This window comes from Haliotis rufescens, unplaced genomic scaffold, assembly GCF_023055435.1.
Source record: "Haliotis rufescens isolate VD_foot unplaced genomic scaffold, xgHalRufe1.0.p SCAF_17, whole genome shotgun sequence".
Classification (NCBI taxonomy): domain Eukaryota; kingdom Metazoa; phylum Mollusca; class Gastropoda; order Lepetellida; family Haliotidae; genus Haliotis; species Haliotis rufescens.
Window position 1 is genome coordinate 12582679 of NW_025963857.1, and position 21970 is coordinate 12604648.

Consider the following 21970-nt stretch of genomic DNA (forward strand, 5'->3'; position numbering starts at 1 on the left):
CGAGACAATCACAGTACGCGAACCGTGATTTTAACCCACCGTTTAGGGGGCGCACGTCTGTACCACGATTTGCGGCGCCTTAGACGACAAGGCCACCCGTGCCTTCTCAAATATTTTGACAGTTATATGATGTTGATGTTGTTTGTTTTTTAACGCCAAACTCAGCAATATTCCGGCTATATGACGGTGCTCTGTAAATAATCGAGTCTGGACCAGACCGTCCAGTGATTGATATCATGAGCACCAATCCATACAATTGGGACATGCATCAACCAAGTCAGTAGGCCTGACCACCCGTTAGTCGCCTCTTACGACAAGCAGTGCCTTTTACGACATACATGGGTTGCTGCAAACCTATTGTAACCGGATCTTCACGGATCTGACAATTAGGAGATAACCCTAATGTCTTTTGAAATTTGAGGTAGTCTTACTGCAGGTACGCTGCCTCTTACTTTAATTGGGAACCGAGCGCTTTACATGTTGTCAATCATACCAGTGTTAACCCAAAACTACATGAGGACAAGGTCTACACAGCATAACGTATCCGTGTTTGTGGAGTTTCATCTTGACAAATGAACACGTTTGAGCCGGTTGTTTGTAAATACTTTTATTCAAAGCAAATTCCACAAATCATAAATCCCAAGTGTGGCGCATTTGATCAATTATTGTTGTAAAATAAATAATAAATAATAAAAACATTATATTGATAATTATGCTGGTATGACTACATACCGTATGGAAGGAATCATGAAAACATAAAACAAATAATCAGCGCAGTATTTATTATTAAAACACAGCCATTGGATGACCCTCGATAATAAACAACTGACAGAACGTTCATTCTGACAAGGACATGTTGTAACAACGTTTCACAGCTCAATCTGGAAGTGGCACTTCGTTGATTTCGATATAGTACTGGAGACTGGTGTCGTTGTGAGTAGCTTTTAGAAAGCTTCAATTTGTATAAAAATGATAAATAGTAATTAACACAGGCGTTGCTTCATTATGAAACCGGATATTGGACAGTATATGCCACTCGAAAAAGACGAACACAGCTTGACTGATATAATATACAACAGCACAAACAAACAAACAAACAAACAAACACACACAAACACACACACACACACACACACACACACACACACACACACACACACACACAAAGTGTTTCTCTCTTTACTCGTGTTCGGCAAGTAATTCAGTTAATGTTGTTTTTCAATCGTTTAATACCGTTCTATGAGGTCACTGGATTGCCTGGTCTAGACTTGCTATCACAATGTCGAATGTTTACATTCGGCCGTCGTATGGCAGAAGTATTGCTGAGCGCGGCGTTAGGTACAAACAAACACTTTCTTTCCTTAATGAATGAGTGAGTTTGGGTGTTTGGTTTTACGCCGCTTTAAGCAATATTCCAGCATTATTACGGCGGGGGGACACCAGAAATGGGCTTCACAAATTGTACCCATGTTGGGAATCGAACCCGGGTCTTCGGCGACACGAACTAACGCTTTAACCACTAGTCTACCCGACCGCCCACTACTTCTTTTGCGTAGTATACATTGATAAACTACTAGATTTGAATGGATGGCAGGACGGGATGCAATTGGGAGAAAACATATAATGGCTTCTGTGGTGGCCACGACAAACGCGTTCGTGGGGTATAATGGGGTCAAAAGTGAGGGAATTTGGCGGATATTTTTTTATTAACTCCCAGAATATTATTCTGTAGCTAGTGAGATAATTTGAGTCTCAAGATGAGAAACAGATAGCACCGATTCAGACTCAAATATCACATAGCTGTAGCCTAAAGTTGTGACGTCTCTTTGTATGTTAATTCTCACTCGGGAAATACGCCTAAATAACGAAGTGTGGGGATGTCCCAGCAAATGCTTGAAAATAATAAATTATGCGTCAGAGAAGTTTTCGGCCACAAAGTTACATTGTCGCAAATATCCAGTCTCCGTACAAAATCCCAGTGCAACCCCCAACAAATAAATATCAAATGTTCGGTCCCCACTTCTCCCCTATAACTTCCTTCCGTTCCCATGGACAGCGGAGGCTATATCGGAACAACTGGCAGGTCAAACAACTTTGAAGCTGTGCATTCACACAACCTTTATTCGTCTTCTATTCACCATGATCATTAAAAAACACACACGAATACAGACAAAGCAGGATACCATCAATGTCTAGAAGTGAATACACCATCATATAGTCTCCTGATTCCACGAAACCGAAAGGAATACATTAACCTGATCTCACTTGGAAGTTATTGCAACAAAAGGCACCCACGGGTTTAGCGAAGCTTTTTATAAGTCACCACCAGCTCTTTTCCGTCAGATCCATTTAGACCCGGAATGGATTTTGTAATGAGACCAGATATTTTTTTACTATAGCTGCAAAAACAAGATATATTTTTAATTAAAAATATGGGGCAAACCTTTTTTTATGAAAATTATTTTCTTTCCAGCTGTTGGAAGCATAATCATTTTTAACAATATTTTTCGGAGTCATTTATTTTTTCGATAAAATACCATGCCATGCCATTGCTGATCAACCATAGTCATATGAAACAATTAGGTGTTATTTAAAGTAGTAAACAGGTCAGAATCAGGTCTTCGGTAACATCCAACATACTTTAACATACTTTAAGGACGGAAGCATGAACCAGACACGGGGATTCTTCTACCAGTTCATGGGCATAAATTCTGGAGAGGTATAATTACACTTTGTGAGTTGTCGTTTCATGAAACAATACATATTGTCTTCTCGCTGTCTAAAGAACGCCGCTATCCTCCCAAGTCCGCTGTTGGTGATCAGTAGCGTGTCACAATGACTCAGCGCTTCCTGGTCCAGTATCACCTTCCGGAAGCCGTCACATTGAGGTGCCTTGTCCACATGCGCAATGACACCCGGAAGTGTTACGGAATTGTTTGGGAAACGTCTAAGGCTCTCCTTTCTTATATTTTCTGAATCTGTTGACACAAATATTTTATATTTTGACGTATCGTTATACTGTTCCAGAAATGTCCATATTGTTTTCACACTTTTATCATCGTTTCTTGTCTCACTATCATTTGGAATGCTTGGATTCTTCCCCATACGAATCTGTGCGCAAATAAGAGAATAATTCCTTGGAACGAGAGATAGGAATTTATCCAGATCCTTTTGCAAAGGATCCTTTAAACGAAACAACGTCCTCCACGATCTGGCATAGACCTCACCAAGAGAAGCGTTCACAATCCATCCTAGATTATTCCTGTGTATATTATTCTTCTTCAAATATCGAACAAATTCGATATTGAGAGTGAGGTATGTTATATTTTCTGTGAAAATTTTGCTGACGTCAGCAGTCGCCAGTTTCTGTCGTAATGGATTTGCCGATCTATCGAGCTTTTTTAACGTCTGCGATTTGAGTTTGTGAGTCTCTGGACTGACTATCCAGTCCACCTCGTTTGGGCTTAAAAAGGTAGACAACTCACAAGGTTTGTTCATCTCTATGCCGAATCCCCGGCCCGTCATTATCGACATCACGTAACCAGCAACGATACCCTTCTGGCGATCTGCATATCCACCGCAGAGATGTCCTTTCAAGCACCTGTAAATTATATACGGAGATGGTTTGACCTTGACCATCTTACCGGATGTTGCATTGATACCTGACGCTTCTGGTCCCGCCATGCGGACACTTGAAGGATGCATTGTAGTCACCAGATGGTGTGGTGTGCTCAACTGTGCATAGCTCAGCAGTTGACCTGGAGACGACCGTTGTATGGCTTGAGGGAGGCCATTAATGGCTGTTGTTGCTGTGACGTCGGCAGGATGAACTGGTAGGTACCTGGAGACCAGGGACATGGTGACAATGGCGGTATTGGTCTTGACTACCACGCCGTAGAGGGCTAACATGACGGCGCCCGTGACAACACTCACGACGACGATGCGACGGAACATTTGCTGCGAGACAAGACAAAGATAGTTGGTTACAAAATGAACATTCATATGTATCAAATTGCACAGCATTGAACATACAGTCCATATTCGACTAGGATTCAGTAAATAGAGTTAGAGTGTACATATTGGTCGAAGTCTTGATTTTAATTCTGGGCAATCCAGATTTCAGATTTATGGTCTCCGGCAGTTTCTGAAATTAATACACATATTGACACACAAACAACCCATGTAACATCCACAATTTGATTGACCTGTGGCTCTTCATATAGTGTATTTTTAGTTTTGTTTTGTTTGTTGTTTAACGCCGCAGTCAGCACTATTCCAGCCATGTGACGGCGGTCTGTAAATAATCGAATCTGGACCAGACAATCCAGTGACAGACATGAACATGGATCTACGCAATTGGGTGAGTGAGTGAGTATGGTTTGACGCCGCTTTTAGCATTATTCCAGCAATATCACGGCGGGGGACACCAGAAATGGGCTTCACTCATTGTACCCATGTTGGGAATCGAACCCGGGTCTCGGCCATGACGAGCGAACGCTTTAACCAGTAGGCTACCCCACCGCCCCTACGCAATTTGGATACGATGACAGGCATCAGCAAAGTCAGAGAGCCTGACAACACGGTCCCGTTAGTCGCCTCTTATGGCAAGCATGTGTTGCTCTCTGTTCGGCTATAGAGCATTTCAGTGCATTTCGCCTAAAGTGGCGATCGCTTACAGAAAAGCTGTTTTAAGCGCACTTTGTCTACACTATGACAAATTCACCCCTCACATTAATTGCAGAGTAGCCCAAAGTATTTTGCATGTTATTTTTACTTTTATTAAACCTGTAAGTTGCTTTGAAACATGGTAGGGAACTCTATGTGTTGTCATAAGTTACCAATCCTTTGTAGAATGAAGAAAATAGAAACAACCAACACATTTTCAAATGAAAGACAATAAGATTAACTGACTTAACTAGGCAAACAAGAGAACTCAACACCCATAACAGAACATATATTGAAAATGTAAACGAATCGTTACGTAGTCTAATGATGGCTATCGTCAGACTGAAGGAACATCTACTACACCTTTATTAAAGATTCGCCATGTTTTGAAACATATTCATTCATTTCTAAACCTTTACCTTATTTTAGAACAGTGTCTGATATTTACCAGTGGCAGTGATAATTAAGTATTGTAAGGCCTTTACTTGGTTAAATATTTTAAGGGTTAAAATGTATTTTATATTTTCATTGTAAGAATTTTACAAATGTCAAATGTTTGTCATTATCACACATATACACACTATATATACACTACAAGTACAAAAATCAGTCCTTGTTTGTAGACAATGGCATTGCATGGATAGGTTCATTACGGTATAGGGATGAAGGTTTTGCTATTGTGTCCCCTGAACCATGAAGATGTTTTTGATACTACTGTAGGCAAAGCGCACTGTAGGCAATAGAAGTTGACCCGGATTTAACCCGGATGTTGACGGTGGTATTTTTAGTCTCTGGCTTGTCACAACATCCAATAGAATACAGTTAGAGTGTTTTTAACATGAGCTAAACAATTATCTGGACCTTTATCTGGATTCCAACCCTAATAATTAGACTATTGTGATTTTGTTGAGCCCTTTTGAAGTTCTGATACTTTTCAGTTAATCTGTGAATTTGTAAAAGTTAGCCAGGCAATTTCCAAATTGACTGATTTTACAAATTGACTGTAACACATACATAGGGATTATTATACGAACATGTGTGTCATAATGGTTTTAGACAAACGCCAAACTCAGCAATATTCCAGCTATATGACGGCGCTCTGCAAATAATCGAGTCTGGACCAGACAATCCAGTGATTGATATCATGAGCATCAATCCATACAATTGGGACATGCATCAACCAAGTCAGTAGGCCTGACCACCCGTTAGTCGCCTCTTAGGACAAGCTGTGCCTTTTACGGCAAACATGGGTTGCTGCAAACCTATTGTAACCGGATCTTCACGGATCTGACAATCAGGAGATAACCCTACTGTCTTTTGAAATTTGAGGTAGTCTTACTGCAGGTACGCTGCCTCTTACTTTAATTTGGAACCGAGCGCTTTACATGTTGTCAATCATACCAGTGTTAACCCAAAACTACATGAGGACAAGGTCTACACAGCATAACGTGTCCGTGTTTGTGGAGTTTCATCTTGACAAATGAACACGTTTGAGCCGGTTGTTTGTAAATACTTTATTCAAAGCAAATTCCACAAATCATAAATCCCAAGTGTGGCGCATTTGATCAATTATTGTTGTAAAATAAATAATAAATAATAAAAACATTATATTGATAATTATGCTGGTATGACTACATACCATATGGAAGGAATCATGAAAACATAAAACAAATAATCAGCGCAGTATTTATTATTAAAAAACAACTATTGAATAACCCCCGATAATAAACAACTGATAGAACGTTCATTCTGACAAGGACATGTTGTAACAACGTTTCACAGCTCAATCTGGAAGTGGCACTTCGTTGATTTCGATTCAGTACTGGAGACTGGTGTCGTTGTGAGTAGCTTCATTTTTTTAAGAATGATAAACAGTAGGAGCTATGTTCATTTTGAAAGCAGACTCCGTCTCTGCGTAATTGACACAGGCGTTGCTCCATTAGGAAACCGGATATTGGACAGTGTGTGCCATTCGAAAAAGACGAACACAGCTTGACTGATATAATATACAACAGCCCAAATAAAGACACACACACGCAGGGGCAGACGCACGCGCCCACATACACACACACACGCAGGCGCACGCGCCCACGCACACACACAAGACAATTCCTATTGGACCTTTGAGTCTAGTAACTTTGTGTGTGTTTGTTTAACGCTGCATTCAGCAATATTTCAGCTATATAAGGTCGTATGTAAATACTCGATTCTGGACCGGACAATTCAGTGATTGACATCATGAGCATCGATCCACGCAATTGGGATACTATGACATGCGCCAACCAAGTCAGCGAGCCTATCTACCCGATCCCATTAGTCGCCTCTTATAAGTATGCGTTGTTGATGACCAAGAAGTGTTTCTCTCTGTACTCGTGCTCGGCAAGTAATTCAGTTAATGTTGTTTTTCAATCGTTTAATACCATTCTATGGTAACATTGGATTGCCTGGTCTAGACTTGCTATCACAATGTCGAATGTTTACATTCGGCCGTCGTATGGCAGAAGTATTGCTGGGTGCGACGTTAGGTAGCAAACAATTTCTTTTCTTAATGAGTGAGTTTGTGTTTGGTTTAACGCCGCTTTAAGCAATATTCCAGCAATATTACGGCGGGGGGACACCAGAAATGGGATTCACAAATTGTACCCATGTTGGGAATCGAACCCGGGTTTGGGCGTGACGAACTAACGCTTTAACCACTAGTCTACCCGACCGCCCACTACTTCTTTTGCGTTGTATACATTGATAAACTACTAGATTTGAATGGATGGCAGGACGGGATGCAATTGGGAGTAAACATATAATGGCTTCTGTGGTGGCCACGACAAACGCGTTCGTGGGGTATAATGGGGTCAAAAGTGAGGGAATTTGGCGGATATTTTTTTATTAACTCCCAGAATATTATTCTGTAGCTAGTGAGATAATTTGAGTCTCAAGATGAGAAACAGATAGCACCGATTCAGACTCAAATATCACATAGCTGTAGCCTAAAGTTGTGACGTCTCTTTGTATGTTAATTCTCACTCGGGAAATACGCCTAAATAACGAAGTATATCGCCGTCAACATATAGTTGACCTCAATGGTCATGAAATATATTGTATTTACATTGCAGGCACACCTTCGGTAACGCGGTGCGCCTATCTCTACTGGGATGGGCTGAGGGTGTGTGAATTTTAGTACACGCACGCTGCAGACCCAAGGGTTGTTGAGACGTGTCACTTTATCTCATGGCGTGTATGAAAAGGCTTATTAATCTTAACCCTTAATACATGTACCCGGGGTATAAGGCGCTACGAAGTAATATTATTGTAATATAGGGCCCGAAAACGCGATTAGGATCTTCGATCTGCCAAACCCATATCCGTCGACTAGATGCATGGGGTGTCCCAGCAGGTGCTTGAAAATAATAAAGTAAATATCAAATGTTCCGTCCCCAATCCTACCCTATAACTTCTTTCCGTTCCCATGAGCAGTGGAGGCTATATCGGACCAATTGTCAGGCCAAGCAACTTTGAAGCCACGCATTCACACAACATTTATTCTTCTACTTTTCACCAAGATCATTAATAAACACACACGAATACTCTTCTTATAGAGACCCCTGTCAGACAAAGCAGGATACCATCAATGTCTAGAGCTGAATACACCATCAAATAGTCTCCAGATTCCACGAAACCGAAAGGAATACATTAACCTGATCTTACTTGGAAGTTATTGCAACAAAAGGCACCCACGGGTTTAGAGAAGCTTTAATAAGTCACCACCAGCTCTTTTCCATATCCATTTAGACCCTGAATGGATTTTGTATTGAGACCAGATGGTTTTTTTAACTATAGCTGCAAAAACAAGATATTTTTTTAATTAAAACTATGGGGCAAACCTTTTTTTATGAAAATTATTTTCTTTCCAACTGTTGGAAGCATAATCATTTTTAACAATATTTTCCGGAGTCATTTCTTTTTTCGATAAAATACCATACCATGCCATGACTGATCAACCATAGTCATATGAAACAATTAGGTGTTATTTAAAGTAGTAAACAGGTCAGAATCAGGTCTTCGGTAACATCCAACATACTTTAACATACTTTAAGGACGGAAGCATGAACCAGACAAGGGGATTCTTCTACCAGTACATGGGCATAAATTCTGGAGAGGTATAATTACACTTTGTGAGTTGTCGTTTCATGAAACAATACATATTGTCTTCTCGCTGTCTAAAGAACGCTGCTATCCTCCCAAGTCCGCTGTTGGTGAGCAGCAGCGTGTCACAATGACTCAGCGCTTCCTGGTCCAGTATCACCTTCCGGAAGCCGTCACATTGAGGTGCCTTGTCCACATGCGCAATGACACCCGGAAGTGTTACGGAATTATTTGGGAAACGTCTAAGGCTCTCCTTTCTTATATTTTCTGAATCTGTTGACACAAATATTTTATATTTTGACGTATCGTTATACTGTTCCAGAAATGTCCATATTGTTTTCACACTTTCATCATCGTTTCTTGTCTCACTATCATTTGGAATGCTTGGATTCTTCCCCATACGAATCTGTGCGCAAATAAGAGAATAATTCCTTGGAACGAGAGATAGGAATTTATCCAGATCCTTTTGCAAAGGATCCTTTAAACGAAACAACGTCCTCCACGATCTGGCATAGACCTCATCCAGAGTAGCGTTCACAATCCATCCTAGATTATTCCTGTGTATATTATTCTTCTTCAAATATCGAGCAAAGTCTTTATTGAGTGTGAGGTATGTTATATTTTCTGTGAAAATTTTGCTGACGTCAGCAGTCGCCAGTTTCTGTCGTAATGGATTTGCCGATCTATCGAGCTTTTTTAACGTCTGCGATTTGAGTTTGTGAGTCTCTGGACTGACTATCCAGTCCACCTCGTTAGGGCGAAGAAAGTTAGACATCTCGCAAGGTTTGTTCATCTCTATGCCGAATCCACGGCCCGTCATTACCGACATCACGTAACCAGCAACGATACCCTTCTGGCGATCTGCATATCCACCGCAGAGATGTCCTTTCAAGCACCTGTAAATTATATACGGAGTTGGTTTGACCTTGACCTTCTTACCGGATGTTGCATTGATACCTGACGCTTCTGGTCCCGCCATGCGGACACTTGAAGGATGCATTGTAGTCACCAGATGGTGTGGTGTGCTCAACTGTGCATAGCTCAGCAGTTGACCTGGAGACGACCGTTGTATGGCTTGAGGGAGGCCATTAATGGCTGTTGTTGCTGTGACATCGGCAGGATGCACTGGTAGGTACCTGGAGACCAGGGACATGGTGACAATGGCGGTATTGGTCTGGACTACCACGCTGTAGAGGGCTAACATGACGGCGCCCGTAACGACACTAACGACGACGACGACGCGACGGAACATTTGCTGCGAGACAAGACGAGAGAATATCTGTAAGTGAGGAGATAGATGGAACTGATGACGTCACTTCAGAAACGAAACAATGGTGGCGAATGCGTCCTGGCTATATATCATAGTTGAATGGAGATGTGATACATTAGAAAGAAAGTCCCTAGACAAAAATTGCCGATCAAATATTTTCTGCATAATTACTCGAGTTAAGCTTTCAAATGGCTTTATGGTACACATGTAAAATACATTAATAAATCTTCCACATTTGACGCATCAGTGATACTGTCCAAGAGCCAAAGTTTCGGCCCTCGGATGGTAGCTCAGGGTGATGACGGATGACAAAACTCAGGGGTGAAGTTTAGACGACAGCAGCCATGTTTATTGATGCAGGTCGAAATGAGTCGAAAAGGTACATTTTGATAATAACGTGACAGAACGCACACCGGGACCGACTGGCCAATCTCTCCCGGGTGGGAGAACCGTTCTGTTACTTACCTTTTGGCAGTCTCCAGGCTGTCTCCCTGACTGACCATGTCAGTCGGGTTTTGTAGAGAGAGGTATTACGTAACGTGTGGCAAGGTCATTGTCCCACGTGTATTTATATACGTGAGATCCGGCGATGTAAGGAGGTGTTAACTGAAATTTATAGATAGCGCTGGAGATTAAGGGTCCTGCCCGGAGGGGCTTATGATAAGAGGGGATACGCCGAATGTTTGCTGAAAATATTAAATTATAGTTAATATATTATATGGTCCAGCCTCTCTTATCTAATGGATCGGCAATTTGGGGAACTAAGGAATTTAGCTGTATAAATGCTGTCCAAAACCGAGCGTGTAGATCTTTCTTAGCAGTCCGTATAAAGACTCCAAATTTGGCTGTCCGTGGTGAAATGGGCTGGACATCCTCATTTACAAAACAAAAAATTGAAATTCTTCGGTTCTGGCGCAGTTTGCATGTTGCAGATCAATCCCGAATGCTGAGTATTATTTGCAGATGGTCAGTAAAATTCCGTAGATCCTGGAATAATACAGTTTTCAACTACTTTGTCAGTTTACATTTACCAATTTATGATCTAAATAATATTTCTACTGAAGAGTTTAACTTGTCTAAAGTATGTCTGTCATCCTTAGACCATTCTGATTGGTTACATGGGCTCTGGAACGATACGGGCCAGTTAAATGGTAATAAGTTACGTACATACAGATTGTTTAAAGATTCTTTATCAGTAGAACCCTATGTCAGTTTATTGATGAACAGATGTCAGCGCAGTATATTAAGTAAGTTTCGCTGCGGCTCACTGCCATTAGAAATAGAATTGGGAAGATTCACCCGCCCCAAAACACCGCTTATTGAAAGTATGTGTAAATTCTGTAATTGCAATGCCGTTGAGGATGAAATACACTTTTTTGCTGAATGTTCTCTCTATACAGATTTACGCTATGATTTATGGAATTTAGCTTCTCAATCAACTCGAAACTTTATACAGATGTCCGCTGCCGATCAGACCGTGTTCTTAATGCGGAACAATAGGGTGGTTAGACCCCTAGCCGCGCTTCTTCATCACATGTATCAGCGAAGACAACTGTGTCTTTCGTCTCTACCAACTTAGTCCAATGTATTTTATTTCTTAGTATCAGAATGTTCTGACAACTGGTGATAACTTATGATATAGTATGTACTGTGATATGTCTCATTTTTACTCCTATGTATGTGACGTCCTGTGTGTCTCGTAGGCCACAATGGCCGGACACTGTACACACTATTTATGTATTTTTATTGTCATTGTTGTACAGTGTGTGACACGTAAATAAAATAATTTTCTTCTTCTTCTTCTCTTCTATTAAACAGACAAAGGGCATAGAATTTCGGTGCACTTGGAAACATTTTGAACCAGTTAGGTATTTAGATAAATGAAATGTAAAATAAAAGTATTGAAATGGTTTGCACTATTTTAAGTAAAAGTATTGAAATGGTTTGCACTATAACAATACAAATGATGTCCGATGCAATTTCTTATTTTAAACTGTACCATAATGATCCCGTATTTTATTCAGGTGAACAATTGACTTGCCTTTGCATGTGTTTGTGACGCGTGGCACCGATTGGGCAGTATACCCTCACCTTTTCGCGAACACACGGTATGAAAACTATTTGACAGTGATTTATAAACACGTGTTTATCATATAGTTGGAATCGTACAATCCACTTTTATTTATTATTTTATTACTTAGTTTGAGATTTCTTATGAACATGGAAAGCGTTTTGTCGTTTTTATTTATTTAATTTGGTTCAACACATTCTGAGAAAAGAAAAATGAGAAAAGATCATCTGTATCAATATACGTTAGTTGGCTTTCACGATATTCGTATCGAAAAAAGAGTGGTGGGGTAGCTTAGTGATTAAAGCATTTGGAGGCATGGGGAGGAGGGGAGGGGAGGGGGGGGGGGGGGGGGGGGGTATGTTGCACCTTTCCTGGTTTCACCTCCGACATATATCTGATTTTTATAGTACCAAAAAAGGTTAATGACGAAGCTAAAAGCTATCCATCGATAACGGACTTCTCGACCCCATTGCCTCATGTTCATTGCCCTATCGTTGTCCACGACGTACATATCAGTCAGGGTATGCATGTACAACACAGACAGATCATCAATGTATCTAGAAATCAGTAACGTTACAATGCCGATTAAGTAAATCTAACCTGTCAATACGGAAATTGAAAAATTCAATAAACTCACGTCAGTTTCACGTGTTCCTGCCATCCGAATTCACTGAACCGATGACACAACGCACGTGCTAACGGAAGTTGCACGCGCAAATCTTGAGAGTCAAAATAAATCGTGCTGTTGTCGACTGGGAGGGGTGACGATTGGGTCTGCACTCGCTCATAGAATTTCGTGTATTTCTTTATATAGTCGAGGGTCATAATTTATTTTTATTTCCACAAGTACGTTAAACCCTATTCTAAGCATCCTAGAAACCTTCAAGTGAAAGAACGAAGATTGCTTTTTGTCAACCGTTTTAACTTGTCTGATAATATTTTTACCAATAGTTCACAGATTGTGTTCAATATGACATTTCCAGCCGGCCCAAGGAGGCGGGTATTTTTCATGTCTCGTCCTTTGGAGATCAAACGACCAGTCATCAGTCGACCTAATGGTCGAGTCAAGTCCTACAATGAGGACCAGGTACATTATACGACATGCATATTAAATTTCAAGGCTATTTCAACTGAGTCGCTTTGACAGTTTCCTTATAGTTCGTTTGTGTAGGACGTCCTTGTTTCGATACTTACACAACATACACAGCTTTACTTGTTCAGACTACAGGATGTTATATGGCTTATCCTTATCCATATGTGTACAGTGAAAGGACGCTGCGGTCAAAGCATGATACTATAATATGGGTAGCATTGAAACATACAGAATTCATTACTCGGGTATTTGTTGGTTGGGTTGGGTTGGGTTGGTTTGTTGTTTAACGCCGCACTCAACACTATTCCAGCTATATGACGGCGGTCCATAAATAATCGAATCTGGACCAGACAATCCAGTGATCGATATCATGAACATGGATCCACGCAGTTGAGATACAATGACATGCATCAACCAAGTCAGCGAGCCTGACCACCCGATCCCGTTAGTCGACTCTACCGACAAGCACAGTCGCCTTTTTCGGCAAGTATGGGTTGCTGAAGACCTATTCTACCCCGGATCTTCACGGGTAAAATGTTGTTCTGATGCAGACCTCAATATCATCGTTTATTATGGCAGCCTGTAACTCACACTGGAGTGAGTGAGTGAGTGAGTTGGGTTTAACGCCGCTTTTAACAGTATTCCAGCTATATCACGGCGTGTCAGCGTAATGTGGGAGGAAAGCCCGAAATGATGCAGGTCTCAGACGTTTACCACTTCGGTGAAACCCACGAGCACGGGTATGGTGCTGACAAACCTAGAAACATAATCGGGGCGAACCGGGATTCGAACCAACAATCATAGGTTTCTGGCGTGCCCAAGGGACGCAACTCTGCACAGCGAATCGCGGCGATACACTGTACCGATATGCGGAGCCGAACTCATACCTTCGGCCCGACGGGTAAACGCATCTACCGCTAGGCTACCTTACTCTCGCCTCTAGCATAATAGTAAATATATTGTTATTATTTGTGAGGGTCGCCTTGCATAAAACAAGGTTCAGAAGCTGTTCATGTTTACAGTCGCAAAGAATATTTTGTTTTCTATAACAAACCTCTACAATGAAATTTAAGGTATTTAAAATTTAAAATTAACAACGCATCCATTTAACGGGTCTAATTGTGGATGCATTTGTTTGTGCTGTCTACAACATGTGACTCAACGATAGCTGATACCACAGCCCTTTGTATCATTATTATGTTTGCTAATTGTTTAACGCGCACTCAGCAATATTCCAGTTGTATGACGGCGGTCTGTAAATGATCGTGGCTGGACCAGACAATCCTTTAACTGACATCATGAGCTTCGATCTACCTCTGTGTTATACACCGATCCGGACATATGATATGGTAGGCTGAGAAAACATTCCTTTGAATGCTTGATGACCGCCTCCGTGGTCTAATGGTAGAGCGTCCGCCCGGAGAGCGGAAGGTAGGGGGTTCGATCCCCAGCCGCGTCATACAAAAAGACGTTAAAAGATGGTACTTGTTTGTTACCCTGTCTGGCGCTCGGCATTAAGGGGCTAAAACAAGGACTGGTCGGCTCGGAGTCAGTATACTGTGTCTGAGTGGGGTATTCATGTTAAACAGCGGCATGGTATCTCAGTGTGCTAGCACTATAAATCGGCATCAGTCCGAACTAGTACAAGCAGCCACACACATATACACGTGCATGCACGTCGCTATATAAGTGCAATTATCTTGGACGCGACGTTAAACCCCATTTCACCTCACCTCACCTCACCTTGAATCCTAGTTATTTGCACATACATGCACATTGTAAACAACTGACACACCGCCACTTTTAGTGTGTATTTGCACATAGTGTTGGAATCGATGTTGACACTTCATGAATTATTTTGAGTGTGCCTCTATGTTTTTGGGTTGTTTTTTTTAATTTTTTAATCAAATATCGGAAAGAATATCCAATGACTTAGAACATTTCACTTTTCTTGACAAATAACACTCAACATACTTCTCCTTGCGTTATTTTAGCCTATTTGTCCGACGCATTGAAGTTTTCAGCAACCCATGTTTATCGTAAAAGGTGACTATGCTTTTCGAAAGAGGTTTTGTTTGTTTGTTTGTTGTTTAACGCCGCACTCAGCAATATTACAGCTTTATGACGGCGCTCTGTAAATAATCGAGTCTGGACCAGGCAATCCAGTGACTGATATCACGAGCATCGATCTACGCAGTTGGGATACGATGACATGCATTAGCCAAGTCAGCAAGCCTGACCACCCGGTCGCCTTTTAGGGCAAGCATGGGTTGCTGAAGACCTGTTCTAACCCGGATCTTCACGGGCATTGTCGTAAGAGGTGACTAAAGGGATCGGGTGGTCAGGCTCGCTGACTTGATTGATGACTGTCATTGTATCCTAAGGGCAGTGCTCATGAATATCACGATTATTTACAGACCGACGTCTCATAGCTGGACTATCGCTGAGTGCGGCGTTAAACAAAAACAAAACAATAACAGACAAACATGCGGGCTCTTATAACCCATGATTTCCCGCAATGCATATAACTAATTAAATATTCCACTTGATCCTGTTAATTTCTGTACTAATACCCGGGCCCATGAAGAACCGGGGTAAAATAGGTTTTCAGCAATCCATACTTGCTGTAAAAGGCGACTACGCTTGTCGTAAAAGGCGACTAACGAGATCGGGTGGTCGGGCTCGCTGACTTGGTTGATGCATGTCATCTGTCCCAACTGCGTGGATCGATGCTCATGATGTCAATCACTGGATTGTCTGGTCCAGACTCGATTATTTACAGACCGCCGTCAAAAAGCTGGAATATGGCTGAGTGCGGCGTTAAACAACAAACCAACCCAACCCAACCCAACCAACAAATACCCGAGTAATGAATTCTGTTTGTTTCAATCCTACCCATATTATAGTTTCATGCTTTGACCGCAGCGTCCTTTCACTGTACACATATGTCGTAAACTTTATGGCCCGTTTTATGTGTGTACAGCCGCCATAAATGATAAGGATAAGTCATATAACATCCTGTAGTCTGAACAAGTAAAGCTGTGTATGTTGTTTTATTATCGAAACAAGGACGTCCTACACAAACGAACTATAAGGAAACTGTAAAAGCGACTCCGTTGAAATAGCCTTGAAATTTAATATGCATGTCGTATAATGTAAATGTGAAAATAACGTTTGCCAAAATGATTTAGATTTAACGCTAGATTTATAGTTAATCCGTGTTTTGGATTTTATTTCTAGATATATGTTCTGTTATTAATAAACTGTGCAGGTGTTAAAAGGACACTGGTCGAAGTCGTAGATCTCCGACACGTTATATACTACTTAAAAGAAGTTAAAGAACACCCGATTTTTCTCGCGTGACTATAGTTAGTATGTCATGACTGGTGTGTCTAGCAACGCACCTGTTCCACTTGTGGGTATTCTTTAACTCCCGAGTACTTATTTCGCAACATCCGGTTTCACTCAATATTGAACAAATATTGTGCAAGAAGTATATCACCTACACTCATGAACATAGGTTGAAGTAAGTGTTAAAATCATCAGTACTGAACAGAACGACGAGTTGAGAGCCATTAATTCTCTGTACACATGTGTCTCTCAATAGTGATACCTCTCCCGACATTTGAACAAAGAAATTCAAATGGTTTCACAGATTTTATAAATTATCTGAACATATTTTGTCCAACATATAAACCGTTTCAAGAAAAAGACTCCAGCAATCTAATAGGTATCTGCACATTGAAAATTATAAATGCTATCAAACATTTACCACCTTCATGTATGTCTGAAAACAGTCGCTGAAACTCTGCAGACTTAGGGTCCAAAACACAGCTATGATATCCGTTTCAAATAAATCATCAACGAATAACCAAATCTTGCTTGTTTTATTTTTAATCGCCATCAAATATAAGTGTATACTTTCCTTTGCCTGGCGGTTAAGTAAACAGATTGAACAGTGGAGCCACGTTCCACGCACACACGGATATCTCAATATTGATCCCCATCACAACACAATAGAACTCGAAGTATTTAAATATTATATATATTATGAACATATTTGTTCAATATTTTGTGCTCTATCTTCTGTTGATTATATCATTATTTCTCTACTTACCGACATTTTTAAGCCTTGGTTTTCTTTCCTCCTTGTCACAGCACGTCAACAACAAAGGACACCTTCACCTGAAACAAATGCAGGTTTAGACCATATCTGTCGATACCCGCCTACAAACAAGGCGCCGAAGGTCCGTGTGCACAATGAAGGTAAACAAACTGAAATTCACCCCACAGAGGGTAGCCTTACTGTCAGTGTATAAAGACACACCTCACCTTTTGGGTAATCCGGTGCATGACGGACGCTGCTGCCTTGAGAATGAATCAAGCAAAACATATTCAAAACTAGCAACCTTACAGTTAGCATACACTGATTGGTCGTTATTGTGTTGTCGCCTTGTCATCTCACTCACAGGTAGCATTCAATGGACGGTCGATGTCGCCATAAACAGTGAGCATATCAAGAGTGCTTTATAGTCTGTGTCATCAGCTTCCACGGGTGTTGTCTTGGCAACCCCAGATGAACACAATGCTTTTGGTGTTGGTAATTTCCTTCCAATGGAATATGCATGCGAGGTAGTAGGAGAGTTGATTAATTGCACATGCATAATGAATAACTGAAAATCTCCTGCCACTGGGACTGTCTAATTCAATCCTTAATGGATAATGTATACGATAGTTATCCCATATGATTGGAGTCAATGGACTGTTTTATGCCCAGGGGTGGTGTAAATTAACTTTTTTAGAACTCTCCTTTGACATCACCTGTAACAGTTTTCGAAGAGGGGAAATGGGGTTTATGTCGCGTGGGAGATTATTGCACTTACATGTATATAGCGACGTGTTTGTGTACGTGTCTGTGTGTGGGTGGTGTGGCTGCTTGTAACAGTCCACTGATGACGAATTTATAGTGCTGGCCCACTGAGGTACGTCCAGCAGTTTAACATGAATACCGAACTCAGACACAGAATACTGACCCCTAGCCCCTTGTGCCGAGTGCCAGGCAGGGTAACAACGAGTACCATCTTTTAACGTATTTTGGTATGACGCGGTCGGGTATCGAACCACTGACCTTCCGCTATCCGGGCTGACGCTCTACAGCATATTAGTGATCACGGGTATCTGTCTTTTATCAAATCACCAATGATCTTTCCAAAACGTCGCCGATATTCCTAGAATCGTTTAGAATGTTTTGGAATATAAGCAAACACGAACGCTGAAGTGAATTTTCCGCCATATTGGATAGTGCTTACAAAATCACGTTTCACGTATGCCGGTTGTGAGACGCCTGTAACATCACGTATGTTTCAAACTCAGCTGCAATACATACATCCTTCAATTCCTCATATATTTTAGAATCAAATGACAAATGGTCCTTGTCACCAATACAAAGTGTCTAGATGGAATTAAACAAAATAAATTAGGTGTGAAAACGAACGCTGAGGTCGGAAAACTGCACTTGTTTGAAATGTAAACAAAGTAAAATTCAGACTTTACACTGTGTAGCATTTTCTCCTATTTTGAGCTATCCATTCGTCTATTCGTTGCATATGTTGGCTCAACGTTTTCAAAATATACATGGGAAGAAAATCGTAGGAAGAATTAGGTAATTAAAGAAAGATACATTGCAATGATTTGATAAATTAAACAGAAATTGTCAAAGTTTCCGTTCTGCGTGACGCCATTACTGACGCAAAATCACGCACGACGACTACGTTATTTATCGGAAGTTCTGACTATTTCTCTTGGTTTCAATGAAACATATAACAACAAATAACAGTACAGAGATTGTCAGAATGTTTTTGATTACTTACATGTCACATTTATGTATACACGATCCCTGAATCGGCGAAAGTCCCCTCGTAAAATCCCGCGTACTGTTGTCAGTGAAAACGCCATTTTGTAAAAGTAGGTCATTTTTTTCACACAATTACTTTCACTATGGATATTTATTGATGTTCAGTGTGATTGATATACGTAGATATAGGCCACAACATGTATGAACCTTTGATAATTTACTGTTTGTTTAAACATTGTTTACATAAGAAATTGATAGTTTATAGCGTCGTATTCGATATTTCTTTTTTTCTAGACAGGTGTTAGATAATGATATGTAACTGCCACATGAACCGTATTTCCTCTATTAGACGCCGTACCTCTAATAGACGCCGGTGTCACGAAATATATTCGCCCCCAGAATAAAATCTCCCCCCGGCGAATTTATACCGGTACAGTTCCGCCCCTCTCGAAATAAACTCTCCCCCACCCTACGAAATAAAATCTCCCCCCAGAATATTTCCTCCCCCGGTCGTTTTATAAATACTTGCCATGCAGTTGCCAATAGTTTTAATGTTAATTTGTTTATGTTTTTTTATTGATTTTTTTTTTATCTCCTTTATTTTTTCTGAATTATACATTTAGTTACTTGTGTGGGGTGTGTGGTGGGGGGTGGGGGGTGTCCCACCTTTCCATTCGTTTTTCATAATAATATATTTTTAAGTTGTATATAACGTATGAATCCCTTCTCAGATTACTTTATCTCAGTTCTATATGACGTACTATTTTACTTTTCTGTGTCGTTCTTGTTTTCTCTTCAGTGTGAGGTTAAACTGTATCATTTTTACTATTTTGATATTTTGCAATATGTTGTGGTCATCAGTTATGCAAATCAGTTTCGGTGTGTCTTTTTAACAAGATGTTCTTCATTAATATTCACCGCCAGCCCCATTGTAACAATTACATGTACACTTTGCTTTGACGATGCCGGTTGATGTTGTTCAATACAGGTGTTTTTGAATCTATTCTACATGCTAATCATTTCGGGAAGATGATACACATTATCTATATTTTGGGTTACTTTGCTTATAAAGATTATACATGTAAACGTACGCTGTCTTAGTAGATTTTAAAGTAGATTTAATCAGTGCTGAATTAGATAGTTATGATGTTGTATGTTTAACAGAAACCTGGTTGCACCATGATATTCTAGCCCCTGGTATTACACTGATACCATTTTCAAATGGGAGCCTGTATTAAGGAATATATTTTAGATCTTTAATCAGAGTATAACGGCGTGGATATGTTGACAGTTTTTACGTAGTTAGTGTTAAAACCGAATGTTTGCGAGGATTAATAAGATCTCTGAAATCAGTTACATCAGTAGTTCCGGTGTCACGAAATATATTCGCCCCCAGAATACCCCATAAATGAACTGTTTCGATTTGCGCGGTTTCACCAACCGTTCAAGATAACTAATACTCTCTGTCAATGCGTTCAACGTGTAAATGCATTTCATACCTGATATACTGACATGGTCCCAGCTGGCAAACAAGACTTCTAAGTGCTTACTGTTGCGGCATAACTTCATCTATTCATCGGAGGCAACAGGTTTTTGCAAACAATTGCGTCGTCACTGATTTTCAGTGATCCATTAATATATTTGTACCGCTATTGTCAACGTTCACGCCAAAAGGAATTTGTTCGTTGGAAAATCGAACTTGGTTATTCTCTAGCATTGATGTTTCACATTTCTATGGTTGTTTACGTTATGAGTATTGGTTGATAACAACATCTGGTGTCACATGACACAAAATAATATGTGTATGCCTGAAGTAAATAATATTTTATTCAGGAAATAATAGCTAGAATTGGTTACCCGAACAGACTAAATGGTTATATTTCCCTTTAATATAACAGTGTTTCAACACACAAAAATGTTAAACAAACACACGTTTGTGTTTACCGTTATACTTGCCCATGTAGCCGTCGTATACATGTAAATATATAAATGTTGTGTACAGTCATGGGTGGAATTGAATACAATATTGAAATAAGGAACGTGTTCATGAGGCGAGACATTTCAAAACAATATACAATCTAAAGTGTTGAATATCTTCTTTGGTTGACTACAAACTACAGTTTTTACACGTGCACATACCTTAGCTACATCATAAATAATATATATTTCATATTTTTTTGTTATCTATAAATACCCACATCTAAAATCAACCAACATCCCAGAAATACAATTTCACGTAGTTAAAATTATAAATCTACTCAATAGAATACAAATGGATCCCAGAACGATGCTTGATTTCAGGACCAGAACTTAGGCAATCTAGTCTTGTCAAATCATTCTTTACTTGGAGTCCGTTTCAAATATATTCTCTAGGATCTGGGGACAGATAGAGTAACACATAGTCAATGAAAACATTTCTTTAAAATATATTTTTTTTATTCGGAAGAACCTTTCTCCTTCTGCTGTTATGGAATCAACTAAACTAGACTTGGTTAGTATGATCTAGACTTGCCTAGGAATTTAGTAAAACAGAATACCTAAAAAATATATATTCCACAGTCATGGCGCAGGACCAGGCCAAGGAGACTACCGCGTGAGTATTGCATTGAGAACTGACGGAATCCCGCTAGGGTCAGCCTGGGCCAAGTGTAATCGGATATGTTGCTAGGTCTCGAGTTTGAACTGTTGGCATAATAGAACAAGCTTGGGCACAGTGGTGCAATAAAGGGGTTAGTTTTCTTCCGGGATTGTTAATGTAGAGATTAAAGCATTATCAACGCACAATTTGTCTGTTTTAAAAAGAAAATGTGCTATTGTGATTTCATATTCATAATAATGCTATGCTGTACCAGTACATGGATATTACTTGCTTGTACT

General features: G+C 40.3%; 1 protein-coding gene across 6 annotated transcripts in view; it reads right to left on the reverse strand.

Annotated features, from left to right (window-relative positions):
- Positions 1 to 591: 591 nt before the first annotated feature.
- Positions 592 to 21970, reverse strand: part of LOC124112503 — a 28129-nt gene continuing 6750 nt past the window's right edge. The window contains exons 1-3 of one of the 6 annotated variants that reach the window (XM_046472655.2): positions 17572 to 17740; positions 17357 to 17424; positions 592 to 3957 (exon numbers count right to left, since the gene is read on the reverse strand). In XM_046472655.2, coding sequence (XP_046328611.2) covers positions 2689 to 3957; positions 17357 to 17362 — 1275 coding nt within the window. In that variant the 5' untranslated portion in view covers positions 17363 to 17424; positions 17572 to 17740 and the 3' untranslated portion in view covers positions 592 to 2688. Of the gene's footprint in view, positions 3958 to 8492; positions 10061 to 10540; positions 11869 to 12783; positions 13311 to 17356; positions 17425 to 17571; positions 17775 to 21970 lie in introns of those variants that run through there. The other 5 variants (XM_046472653.2, XM_046472656.2, XM_046472652.2 and 2 more) reach the window with 5 other exon arrangements.